At 40.5% G+C, this 13,708-nt stretch overlaps 2 protein-coding genes across 3 annotated transcripts in view; one reads left to right on the top strand and one right to left on the bottom strand.

The window, feature by feature from the left end:
* LOC143136769 (mitochondrial pyruvate carrier 2-like) overlaps window positions 1-13,708 on the bottom strand; it is an 88,926-nt gene that overhangs the window by 37,221 nt on the left and 37,997 nt on the right. For both annotated transcript variants that reach the window (XM_076297458.1, XM_076297457.1), the window contains exon 2: window positions 156-196. In XM_076297458.1, coding sequence (XP_076153573.1) covers window positions 156-196 — 41 coding nt within the window. The remainder of the gene's footprint in view (window positions 1-155; window positions 197-13,708) is intronic.
* LOC143136768 (uncharacterized) lies at window positions 1,612-7,149 on the top strand. The gene is made up of 10 exons (XM_076297455.1): window positions 1,612-1,714; window positions 2,142-2,241; window positions 2,649-2,786; window positions 3,043-3,227; window positions 3,311-3,447; window positions 3,780-3,873; window positions 4,029-4,358; window positions 4,443-4,608; window positions 4,710-4,834; window positions 5,605-7,149. Exons 1-10 carry the CDS (start codon window positions 1,709-1,711, stop codon window positions 5,926-5,928), a joined length of 1,605 nt encoding a protein of 534 aa, XP_076153570.1. The 5' UTR covers window positions 1,612-1,708; the 3' UTR covers window positions 5,929-7,149.

Raw genomic sequence — 13,708 nt, 5'->3', positions numbered from 1 at the left:
AAGCTGAATCATCTCTATTTACTAATAAACAATGGTTTCATACCATTATTGAAAATCAATTGAAAAATGTAAATTGTAAAAATGTCCTTGAATTCTGACAGAATGACTCTAACCTGATGAGGATGTATCAGGTTAGAGGAATGTGAACAACTTACCCATTTAACCCATGGAGCCCAGAAGAAGACTGTCTTTGGACCTATGACCGAGAGAAGAAAAAAAGACTTTCAATTCAATTCCTACCAAACCAGATCCAACAACTGGCTCACTCTTAGGGTCCCTAATGCACATACTGAGCTTGGCTTGGTTTTCGATGGCCCTAGTACCTGTAACGCTCTGCAAGAAACACTAAAATTAGAGGTACTCCCCTCTGCAACTGTTTTTAAGCAATTGGTGTCAAAACATATATATGTTTAAAAAATGTAAAAATATAATTTCAAATATATATTTATAATATATATATATATATATATATATTGTTTTTTAATGCATGACCTTTCTTTGTAAATTCGTTATCATTGTAAATGAGGGAAACCTCAATGGCCTATGAGTATAAATAAAGGTTTAAAAGGTTTAAATGCTAAAAATCTGGTTAGATTTAGGCCCCAGCCGTGGCGCAACTGGCTGGGGCACCTGCACTGTACGCCAGCGACCCGGGTTCGATTCCCGCCCCGTGGTCCTTTCCGGATCCCACCCCGATTCTCTCTCCCACACAGCAAATACATGAGTGTTAAAATGTTAGGGACGGTGTTGAATATAGAGTGTTGGTGTTATTTTAACACCACGCAGTTATGAAATAGCACTGCTAGTGTTGCCTGTGACTTATTTGCGTTGTCAAATCAGAGTGTTAAGCTTTTTTGGTGTTAAGGCAGATCTAAGCCACGCCCTCACGTAACGGTTGTCCAGGACGTGATGAAGACGAAAAAACTTTCTCCTGCGCCATTTTCTTTCACAAGGGGAATACTCAAGACTGTAGAAGGTAAGTGCTTAATTTGACTGTCTGGGGGTATTCAAGACTTAGTCATACACCTGTTATTTTATCATAATTCATATTTGCTTCATAACTTGTGCTTATTTAAGTTGTAATTGTCTATTTTGTATTGTAACGTTAGGTAATAGCTAGGTTATAGCAAAGCTTTTAGCATGACTCAATAACTTGCTCTCAGGTTAGACTAGCAGCTATAACGTTAACGTTCGTGAAAAGTTTACTCCCTGATAATAAACCTACTGTGTAAGCGGGAATATATCGCTGGACTTAAAAAGCGAAGTTATTAGGCTGTACTAGTTGCTAGCAATGTGCAGTGTTCGGCGGGAGTAAGTTAGCACGTTACGTTATTGCTAGCAAGCTGGCTAACGTTAAGTGAACTTTAACGTAGCCAGTGCCACTGAGAGATGGTGAAAACATGTATGCTAGCCATCAGTGACAGGATTGGTCTGACTTATGACATGACCTTCTAACCATGTCCATAATTGTCTACAAAAATACATTGCAACATGGAAAAGCATTACTGGTAGAAAGACGTTGCGAACGCAGCATTAAGAACTACAGTTCCCATCAACGTTAGCGGTTTCGCGCTATTTCAGAACCTACGAAGGGCCCGCGGAAGAAGCGGAACCACCGAATTCATCAAGTTCAGCAAGTAATATAACAACAACGAAAGAAGATAAAGGAAGAATGTAATGGCATTCTGAGATTGTACAGAGAGAAGGAATGGCAGTATGTATTTGAGTAGTATGTAGTTGAGGGATTTGCTGAAATAGGGGAACAAGGGGGAAAAAATGAACGTTAGCCTCCCGTTTTCTCCCATACAAAATGTTGCTACGGACAACTCGACTTGCATGCATGCATGCTCATTTTCACCGAATACAATCTAAAGTACAAAACGGAAATTTGCCCACTGACCATCAGTCAGATATTTAAAATAAATATAAATATATTTGATTAGGCTATGCTGGGTTTCGTGGAAGTGAAAATGGGTAGTAATGGGCAGTAGGAGTCAGATAGGCTCAGGTCACCATGGGCGTATTTGGATTTGCCAAATTTTGCAGGACACTTGATATACAGGCTAATTGCAAATATGACATGTCTGGATGTTTAACTGTTGGCCTGAGATTTGTGTTGTATCATATTTTGTTTTTTTAAGAAAGAAATGCTGGTTCAAGTGGAGTGCAAGGGTGTCCTGAAATGGGTTCGAATACCAATGAAGGATGACCGCTATGATTACTTTCAGTTCATTCAAGAAGGTACGTAAAAGGTTATCTCGACAATTTTTACATCACACCTAATATTGCATGTCATTATGTGTCAGTTTTTGATTATTAACAGCAAAGTGTGTAAACCTCATGATTGTTTTACATATCTAAAACAGAACTGTACCGACAGTTTATCGGAAGTTATTTCATCATGTCATAGGTTAAAACTTAATGGCATGTGGTTGTGGTGCTGTTGCCAAACAGCTTTTAAGTGCATTATCGTCACCTTCACGCTGTAGTGCATTGGTAATCCAATGGTAGTCCAATGAGATAAAAAGCCGTTTCCGTGTATTGGCCGCACTGCACCCAAGTATTAGTTGCAGGGATGCAGGAATTTTACAAAATTACTATATCAACTGTGGTTAATAGTTGGGAAATAACAGTGTTTTGGATCTCAGTTTCAGCTAAATTCAACCTGCCAATTGAATCTGATGTGGACCTGAAGGACTCCTCAGGAGTTGATGTAGATGCTGACATTTTTGATGAGTTAGTGAGATCTGCTGCAGTATCTTTCAAGGTGTTCACTGAGGACTCTGGTAAGACACAGAAACGCCCCTCCCATTGCATTTACATTTAGGACATTTAGCACATGCTTTTGTTTAGAATGAATTAGTACATCTGTCAATAGGAACAGAAACAACAATATTGCTATTGTTACAACTGCAGATGTCAGAGAGCAAATATGCAAGATCAGGCCACTGTGGTGATGTTGCCTTATGCAAAATATATTTCCCAACTAATGTTAAATATTATAACCCCCCCCCCCCCCCCCAATCCCTTTTCTTCCCTTAGCTGAGAAAGAGGTCTCTGAGGCCTCCTTCTGCTCAGAAGAGGGATCATTCTCACCCATTGAGTCTGTGAGGTCATTCTCTTCAGTTGAGTCTGTGAGTTCAGGCTCCACTGTTATTACAGAATGCACCAAAGCACGGAGAAGGCAACTGGTAGAAGGACCACCTGACAGTAAGGCAGCAAAAGATGTAAGTAGTTCTTAGGTTGTTGGTAGGATGTCAAACCATTTTCAAAATGCATAGCAAGTTTACATGCAACCTCTATATTACAGATGGTCTATGTAGCTCTACATCAAAAAACCGGGGGTGAAGACATATTCAAAGAGTACAACGCAACCAAAGGCCTTTCTGATCAAACAAGAAGGAAACTCGTCAACATCCTGGTGGCAGATATGGTCGAGAGTCATGGGTAAGTGACCAATAAAATACAACCCCAATTCCAGAAGAATTAAGACGCTGTGTACAATGTTAATGAAAACAGAATGCTATGATTTACAAATTCTGAAAACCCTTTATTTAATTGTGAATAGTGCAAAGACCAACATATCAACTGTTGACAGAGAAAAAAGTTTCTGATGCCAGTTAACCTAATTAGTTGTGAAATGTTCCTTCTTTTGTTGTCTATTACACAACTTTTCTAGCGTTTCGTTGCCCCCGTCCCAACTTTTTTGAGATGTGTTGCTGGCATAAAATTCATAATGTGCTTATATTTCAAACTGTCCCTATCTTGCTATGGTGTAGGAGGGTCCCACCAATCAATGTCCGCGTGACCTATGCCCTAGGAATAGTCACCCTTTTCCCCAATTTGAAGGATAAGGCTTCACCAACTGGTTATGTGAGTATTATGCAACAGGAACCTCTCATTTAGTCTTGGTCATGTATAGAGAAAAACCTTATTTTGGGGTCCTGATACAGACATCAGCTTTGATGGATTTTAATATTGACTGATTGATTGATTAATAGTGTCTTGCCTGTGTTCTTGTCTGACAGGAACATTACTACGATCCTCACAGTGGCCAAGGTTACCTGGCCTACAGATTGAAAACGGTTCAGCGCAATACCACAAGTGACTTAAAGAGGAGCCCCAAGTCTGCTGATCAACATGGCCCTAAGACCCTGCGTGAGACATCAACATCTGAGCAGCTGTCAGGTGATGAATGCAGAGAAGCGATGTCCGTGATGAAGCATTCAGCAGACCAACCAGTTGTTAAGGAGAAAATGAAGGCAACCTTCAAGCACCGTCAGAGTATGCTACACGATCCAGACCAGTCTTCAGTTATCCTAGATCACTTCCCCCGATTCTTGGATACACCAGGCTTGGTAAGAATAATAGAGACTTGCTTGATGTACCAGTTATTAAATGTGTTGTGTACCATGTTTTAATATGGTTTCTGTCTGTGTTAGGTTAACCAAGACTTCACAATGCTATTTGGAGAAGACGTCTCGGGCAAGTTTATTGCAAAATGGCCAACGTTCTACAAACCTAGGATTATCGCTGTCTGCAAAGGCCTTCGCCCTGGTACTCATGTGGATGACCTTCTGTCCGCTCAAGAGGAATCGAATGATTGTGGTAAGTGTTCACGTATTGTGTTTGCCAGTGTTCTTCATATGCGCTTTTTAACTATGACTGTGTACTGATGGGGTGTGGGTGTTGCCATACTAATCCACTAGGATGGGACAGTGACTTGGCAGCTATCCTCCTGCTCGTTCATCTCTTGCCTCCAACCGCAAAAGGAAAAAGACATGGGAAAATCAGTGCCACTGAAGCTGCTGACCATGTGGTCAAGTTCATGAAGGTATGTTTAGGACATAAATAGTGACTGAATGTTGCTTCACCTCTTTTAACACTTAATTTACCTATGATTTGTCACTTTCTTGCTCAGCTGTTTGAATTTCCCTCTCGCAGCAGTTAGAGGGACACACCAACATTTAGGGAAATTATTTATTATTTATCGTCTCCTTGTCTCTGTGCGTGCAGTAACTCAATCTGACATACCCACTACTAGCCTAGTTTTGCATAGCTTATTGAGGTGGGCAGAAGCAACAAGCAGAATTAGAACATCAGACTGAGTTACTGCACACACAGTAACGAGAAGTGTATGTATCATCTTATCTAACTTTGGGGGATAATATTTAAAATATTGGCAAGTTCCTTTAAAAGAAATTGCCTCTTAGTGAAGGATAGGTAAAAACATATTTCATCTTGTTTAATCCATAATTGAATATTCATTGTATATATTTTAGGGTTGCAGTCTGATGACCAAATGGTATATTGTTTACATAAAATAATGCTCTTAAAATGATTTGGAGATATTTTATTCACTGCTGTGGTGGCACTGTAATCAAGGAGGCCAAGATGATGAGAGAAAATGAATTATTATTTATGTACGTTGCCCTTTGTTGAATAGACATTCAGTAGATCCCAAAAAAGCTCTGCTTTTAACGTGCCATGTCATTTAGAGGTGTTTAGACGCCTATCCAGCTAAAAGAAGATGGAAAATTATTTTTCTGCCTCTTTGGTTTGTAAACAAATTACTGTTCCTAATTTCCCCTCCAACACTCTTAGGTGGGGACGAGCATGGTGACATTCCTGGACAGATTTGGATCAGCACAGCCCTTCCTCCTCTGTGTTGGAGAAAAGAAGAGTAGTATCCAAAAGTTTTACGTCATCCTCGATCAGAAGGCCATTCCCTGCGTGGCGCAGACAGCTGTGGCTGCATTCGACGAACTGTTTAAGGCCCACTTCGTCTTTGCTGTATCCTACGATGAGGCCTTGTGCAACTTCTACACCTTCATTCAGACTACCGTATATGGGATTGACGTCGGCACTACAAAAGAGAGTCCACGGGTCAAGGAAATCCGGGCAAAAGTTGATCATATTGAGGTTTGAAAATGTTCACCTGTTACATTTGCAAGGTACAGCACAAAAGTTGCTCCGTTTTTTTTCAACATTTGAAGTTTGGTCATGCGTTGTACCCAGGACGTACATTGCGTTTGAAATGTGGAGAGAATGGGTGTTCTTCTGTTTTTTACACATATTGTGGATTCAAGAAACATTTATTGAGAGTACATGGAGACTGTGTAGCTTCAAGTTCTATTGTTCCTTTCGACAATGTTGAGAGTAATGTTTGTGTTCCTGAACAACTGCCAAGTGAAGTTTCTCTCGTAAGCTACTCAGCTCCTCTTGAAAAAAGACAGTTACTGGATATGTGTAGCTCTATTGTGGCTCAAGTACAAGCATCTGGAGTCTCTGAAAGTACTGTGCAGTCTTTAGTTGGTTCAATGGAGGAATTTGTAAATGACGTCCATGTCCAAGCACAGGACACTGTTCTTAAATGTCTTTCGTCTGAGGTAACTGAACAAACTCTAAATAAAGTTAAAGACTGTTTTGAGCAGCTTGAAAATCCATTTTCATCCCTCAATACTGAAACTAAGAGGCAAAGACATTTTGAGAAAAAATGGAAAATTGTGGAACCAGTAGAGCATGTTCTTGGTGTGCGTTATGATCTACGCAAGGATAGAACTACTGGTGTATACAGTCAAATTCCTGTTAATGACAAATTTGTTTATGTGCCTATTTTGGGAACTCTTGAGTCGATGTTTACTAATCGGGAACTCAGCAACTGTTTTCAGCAAGTGAAGCTTCATGAAGATGGCATTTTCAAAGACATTAATGATGGTTCATATTTCAGAAATCATCCATTATTTTCACAGCAAGAACATGCTCTTCAAATTCAGCTTTATTATGATGATTTTGAAACAGCCAATCCGCTAGGCTCTAAAAAGGGAATTCACAAACTTGGCTGTGTTTACTTTATTTTAAGGAATTTGCCAATGAAGCTGAATTCAGTTTTGATGAACATTCATCTTGTGGCGCTTTTTCATTCAGAGGACTTAAAGAAATATGGTTTTGATCCAATCCTACAGCCTCTTGTTCATGACTTAAAAGTTTTGGAGACACAGGGAATCCAGGTACCCTTTTCAGATACACCATTAAAGGGGTCTGTTATTCAGGTTACTGGGGATAATTTAGCTATACATGGACTTTTTGGTATGGTTGAATCGTTCAGTGCAACTTACTGTTGTCGGTTTTGTTTAACTGACAAGACACGTTTGCAGTCAGTCTTTAGTGAGGATGACCTAGACCTAATTCTTCGCACAAAGGAGCTCTACTCAGAACACTGCAATGCCATGGCACAAAATCCCACTCTAGTTCACTCATTTGGTGTTAAGAGAACCTGTCCTCTAAATGCACTGCAATTTTTTCATTCCTCAGACAATTATGCAGTGGATATTATGCACGACCTACTAGAAGGTGTTGTACAGTACGAGTTAAAGCTTCTTTTTCAGTATTTGGTGAAGGACTACATTTCTTTAAATGCCCTCTCTCAAAGGATTCAGAGCTTTAACTATGGATACAGTGAGAGAAAGAACAGACCCAGTGGAGTCAAAGTTAATGATGATAGCAATGACCTCGGGCTCAATGCCATCCAGTCTTGGTGCCTCCTGCGAAATACTCCCTTGATTTTCGGAGACCTAGTTGACCAGAACAACAGTTATTGGAATGTGATTATGCTTTTGATTCAGATTGTCAACATTGTATTCTCACCAGTTATAACAGATGGTATGACTTATTATTTGAAGCACCTAATTTCTGACCATCACAAACTTTTCAAGTTAGTGTTTACAGATAAGAGGCTCATCCCAAAGCATCATCTGATGATACACTACCCCAGATGTATTAGGAAAATAGGTCCACTAATACACATGTGGTGCATGCGATTCGAAGGCAAGCACAACTTCTTCAAAAGGTCGGTGAAGAGTTTTAAAAACTTAACCAAAACATTAGTCAAGAAACATCAGCATCAGTTGGCTTTTCATTGGGAGAATTTTTATTTCAAAAGATTACAGTTTGGTCCTGTTAAACATGTCTCAACTAGCAATCTGGAGGGCAGTGTGGTCTTGAGGTCTTGTCAAACTTTGAATGTGTCTAGTGTCTCCACTACTTCTTGGGTTAAAGTCCATGGAACAGAGTACCAGATTGGAATGTTTGTCTGTACAAGTGTTAAAAATGAAATGCCTACTTTTAATAAGATTATCAATATCATTATCAAAGATGATGAAGTGTTTCTTTTGGCAACTAAAGTTATTACCATGCATTTCGATGATCACCTGAATGCATTCAGCATTGAGGAGGTAGATGATGTGTTCAGTGTAATTTGTGTGGCTGATCTGATGTATTATAGACCTTATGACAGGCAGTTTTCACCTGAAAATGATGAAAGAATGTATATTGTGCCCTACTGCAGTTTAGTCTGAAATGTGCATTGAATTGTCAAAAATGGATTTAATACAAAGGTACTTTTTTCTACAATTTCTGCCATTTGTCTTTTATTTCAGGTAGTATAGTATAGTATATATGCTCTTTTGATCCCGTGAGGGAAATTTAGTCTCTGCATTTATCCCAATCCGTGAATTAGTGAAACACACTCAGCACACAGTGAACACACAGTGAAGTGAAGCACACACTAATCCCGGCGCAGTCTCGGGGAGCAGTGAGGGGTTAGGTGCCTTGCTCAAGGACACTTCAGCCGTGCCTACTGGTCGGGGTTCGAACCGGCAACCCTCCGGTTACAAGTCCGAAGTGCTGATCAGTAGGCCCCCTAGTGGGGCATTGGGAAATTTGACACCCGATAGTGTCATTGGTATTTACACCTAGTAGTGTTAACTATTAGTAATTTTTAACACTGAGTTTTGTTGTATTCACACTACACTGGTGTTGGTGTTGAAGAAAGCAGTGTTCTTTTTTAACATTTTATTTTAACACCAACACCAGTGTAGTGTGAATACAACACCATAAAGTGTCGGTGTAGTGTTGATTTATAACAATATAGAGTGTTAAATCAACTAAAATTGGGTGTTAATTATCTAACACTTTCTAAAATGTTAATTTAACACTAGAGAGAGTGGATGCATATAGACACTTTGCCGGTGTTAAAATTAACACTGTGGGTGTTAATTTGACACTGACAATTTTGCAGTGCACTCACTTCCTGTCATTCTCACTGTCCTGTCTAATTAAAGGCATAAAAAGGCCAAAAAAATATACTTAAAAATTCTTTGTTTTTAAAAATAACATTTAAAAAAAAATCACTTTATTCATCACCAGGGGCCATTGCGTGTAAACATTATGGTCAGTGCATGGTCAGTAGTGAAGACCTAAATACATTTAAGGGTGTGTCCAGTCCACATTCGGGGTAATTTTTTTGTCAGGTGCTTGGCACAAAAAGGTTGTTCTTATGTTTCTTAATCAGTCATGGGTGTGTTTTGGGTGTAACATCATTTAAACCAATGAGAATGACATCTGTCATTCCCTTTAACAGCAAGCAGCGCAACTTCAAACAGTGCATCGGTATTTTAATAGTTAGTGGCGTATTTGAAGGAATCTGCTTGCTTGCTAGACCGTATGGAATAGGTATTCCCACTAAGCCATGCTTTACTAAAACCTGTTTGTGACTAGCAGAGTATAGCCTACACACATAAATTTGCACTAGTCTATTATTTGAACTCCTAGGCAAAGTGAAACTAACTTCACCGTGTACTCATGGTCAACGACAAAACAGTTCTACACAGTTAATTACTTTCAGTATTGACTGACAAGGGGTTACCATCAAAAACGTAGCCTGAAAAAAGCAGCACTTACTACAATAATGTTGGAATGACTGAATAAACTAGACTGCATTTCCGGCGGGAACTGCAAAAGTGTGCTTGCCCTGGTCCGGTCACCAACGTGAGCAGACAGTGGCATACGCTATGCTGAACCTGGCTTGATCCAAGCATTCTAACAGTGCCTTTCAGTGTTGGAGCAGTGGCAATACCGCAAAAGCTCTAGGAGAGGGCTATTCAACTATTGGCTTGCGGGGTGAATGCAGTTCGTTGAATTTTACCTGTGGCCTGCCTTTGAATTTAGCTTCTATGACTAAGATCAAATCAATAAAATAAACAACAGCAGTGATTGGCTGCAAAAATAAATAATGTCACGCGTCTTGCACCACTCAAACTGGGCTATCAGGTAACCTAGAAGAATTGAAATTATGAAATATGACTAAGGAATTCAAATGCTGCTTGTTTGTCAGGATACTTTTTCACTGATTTATTTTAAAAATATGAGCTATGAGTGTGAATGTTATATATTCCATCCCCTAATTCTGTTTTACTAGTTTATTTGACAAATAATCTATATGGATTTGCTCTATAAAGACCTTATGATTGTTTTGAGAGCCTATTGATGTATCTCAGAATAAAGTAATGTCCACAACATTAGTGATGTTTTTTTGTGTGTGTGTTACCGATGTATTTTACTTAACTCATTAAATGTAGCTGGATACTCATGAACGCATGTCTCTAATAGCCACAATAGGAGTAATTTTAGCAACACTGTATTTTGTGTGGCCCATAACGACCCAGTGGATCATGAAAACGTGCCAAAATTCACATTCCTTGCTTGATGTTGGTACATTAATCCCATTCAGATTGCCACTTATCTGAGATATAAGAGTTCAGTATAGGTTTAAGGTCTGGGGCAGGGATTTGGCATTCTGTGACTTCTTCATTGAGGGCTTGCTTAGCAGCACTGTCCGCTTTCTCATTTCCCCTCAGACCAACATGGCCTGGGACCCAGCAAAAAACTACACTGAAGTTCTGGTTCTTTAGACGTTGTAGTTGATCAAGCTCAGCTTTGGTTGTACTTTTTGCGTGACATTAAAGCCTACTGGAAAGATGTTTAATTGCAATTTAATTTCTTGAATTTCCCCTTGAGGATCAATAAAGTATCTATCTATCTATCTATCTATCTATCTATCTAATTTAATGCAATTTACTTTTACGATTAAATAAAATTAATTTATCCCTCTTACCCATAGTTTTCTATTTATTTACAAATGTACATAGGCCTACTGTAATTACATTTATTTAAGCAATATAGCACGAGTGAGAGTGGGGTTGGTCATGGATATTCCCACGGGTGTTGTTCGGCCGTAGCCACGAGGCCGGAGGCCGAGTGGCGCAGGCAACAACAGCCGTGGGAATATCCATGACCAATCCCACGATCACGAGTGCTATATTGCTTTTATACAACAATTCTACCACAAACTAAATAATCTGAAAACACCCCAATATTGTTTAAAAATGTTAATTTCGACATTGTTCTTACGCATCAAAATAGTTCCCTTTTCAATAGACAGCGTCTTGGTTGCTAGGTAACCAACATTCCAGATCCCTCGTTACCGTTACGGGTCTTTGTGGTTTAAAGTCGGGCTGAAATCACATTCATATCTAGGTTTGCTGCATGCATGTTACAAGGACACTGGGCCATGTCATGTAAGGGACATGGTACTGCAAAAAAAACGGAAACATAGCCTACATTGCAGAACCACTCAACTTTATTAATTTATGGTGAATAAATGTTACACTACTGTGCACAGCCTGACGTGACAATGCTAGCACGTTAGCAGCGGTTAGCTAACTATGCTAACGTTAGTTATCTACAAATCTCCTCCAAGTGACAATCATGAGCTGAGCGCTGCTCAGTTAGCTCCTGTGTTCACTTATATCTTTAACACATCATTGGCTCAAGAGACAGTTCCTACTTGCCTCAAGCAGTCTGTTATTGTTCCAGTACCGAAAAACAAAAGTCCATCATGTCTGAATGACTACCGCCCAGTAGCCCTGACGTCTACAGTGATGAAGTGTTTTGAGAAGCTTGTGAAAAACATTATCTGCTCATCCCTCCCTGCCTCCTTCGACCCCCTCCAATTTGCTTACAGAGCCAACAGGTTCTGCCATCTCAAACCTCATGCACACCACCTTAACTCACCTGGAGGAGGGGAATGGGAATTATGTGAGGATGCTGTTCATTGACTTTAGTTCAGCATTCAACACGATAGTACCTCTCACCTTGGTCACAAAGATGAAGGCCTTAGGACTGAACACCACCCTGTGTCACTGGATATTTGACTTCCTCACCAACCGTTCACAAGTGGTTAGAGTGGGGGGTCTGACATCTGACTCATTAACCATCAGCACTGGTGCTCCCCAAGGCTGTGTTTTGAGTCCACTGCTGTACAACATCTACACACATGACTGCAAAGCCAACAGTAGTCATACCTCCATCATCAAGTTTGCAGATGACACAGTGATTTTGGGCCTGATTAGTAACAGCAATGAACAGCTCTACTTGGATCAGGTTGATGAGGTGGCACAGTGGTGTCAATCTAACAGCTTGACACTGAATATCAATAAAACCAAGGAAATGGTAGTGGATTACAGAAGGCAACAGCAGAACTACAGTTACACCCCACTAATGATCAGCGGGCAACCTGTAGAGAGAGTCACAAGTTTTAAATACCTTGGTGTCCACATTACTGAAGACTTAACATGGACTGTTAACACTCAATATGTTCTGAAGAAGTCCAGACAACGACTCTACTTCCTTCGTCAGCTAAGGAAATTCAAAGTTTCTACATCCATCATGAAGGCCTTCTACACTTCAGCGGTTGAGAGTGTTCTAACTGGTAGCATCATCACCTGGTATGGGAACTCCACAGTTAGAGATTGTAGTACTCTGCAGAGAGTAGTGCGCTCAGCTGAACGTACTATAAGAACTCAACTCCCTGCTCTACAAGATATCTATTCCAGAAGAGTACTCCTAAGAGCCCAAAAGATTCTGAAGGACTCTTCTCATCCTAACAATGGATTATTCCTACCACTGAAATCAAGAAGACGCCTATGTAGTCACAAAGCCAGAACTGAGAGACTTAGGAGAAGTTTTTATCCCCGGGCCATCCGAACTCTGAACTCACACTATACTGACTTTGCACACATTCACTCTTCAGCACTCTCAAACATTTCCCAACTCTGAACTCACACTATACTGACTTTGCACTCATTCACTACTCAGCACTCATGACCCCCCCCCCCCTCCCCCACACACACACACACCTACAAGACTTTTAGCACTTTTACATCCCTCTCCCTATGCTACAGACCTTTTATTTATTTTCTTATTTCATCACACGTCAAAACACACACACACACACACACATATCTGACTTTCTCCAACTTTTGCACATCTCCATTGAACTTTTTATTTATTATTTTTGATTTCTCCTCCATCTATTGCCTAGCCTTCTGCCCCCCCCCCCCCCCACCCCACCCCCATCCCCAACACACACACTTACATCATTACTGTCATCACTTCACATACATACAGCACACTGCTTGCTACAGTAAGCCTCCTCTACATACTTGCTGCACACTGCCCCCCCCCCCCCCTACATACACAGCACATTGTCTTCAGGATCTTCTCCAACACACATCCTCTACATACTTACAGCACACTGCCCCCACCTACCCACACACACACTACACACACACACACACACAAACAGTCACTGCTCCACTCCCCTCCCGCCCACACACACATCTTCACTGTCATCACTCACATACATCATACATACAGGACTCTGCTTGCAATAGTAAGTCCCTGCCCCCCCCCCCCCCCTACATACACAGCACATTATTTCATCAGGAAGCTTCTCCAACACACATCCCCAACATACTTACAGCACGCTGCCCCCCCCCCCCCCCAATACACAGCACATTGTCTCATG

The sequence above is a fragment of the Alosa pseudoharengus genome, unplaced genomic scaffold (assembly GCF_046254945.1).
Source record: "Alosa pseudoharengus isolate Yale_2024_CS ecotype anadromous, Long Island Sound unplaced genomic scaffold, YU_APseudo_1.1 YU_APseudo_1.1_scf_20, whole genome shotgun sequence".
NCBI lineage: Eukaryota > Metazoa > Chordata > Actinopteri > Clupeiformes > Clupeidae > Alosa > Alosa pseudoharengus.
The sequence above is the reverse complement of the archived record's forward strand: the minus strand, read 5'-3'. Positions and strand labels throughout refer to the sequence as shown.

What these genes read in the sequence shown, in the direction of transcription:
- LOC143136768 (XM_076297455.1), top strand. An exon ending in ACAGTAAGGCAGCAAAAGAT is followed by an intron (nt 3,228 to 3,310) that starts GTAAGTAGTTCT and finishes TCTATATTACAG; the next exon opens with ATGGTCTATGTAGCTCTACA. An exon ending in AGAGGAATCGAATGATTGTG is followed by an intron (nt 4,609 to 4,709) that starts GTAAGTGTTCAC and finishes CTAATCCACTAG; the next exon opens with GATGGGACAGTGACTTGGCA.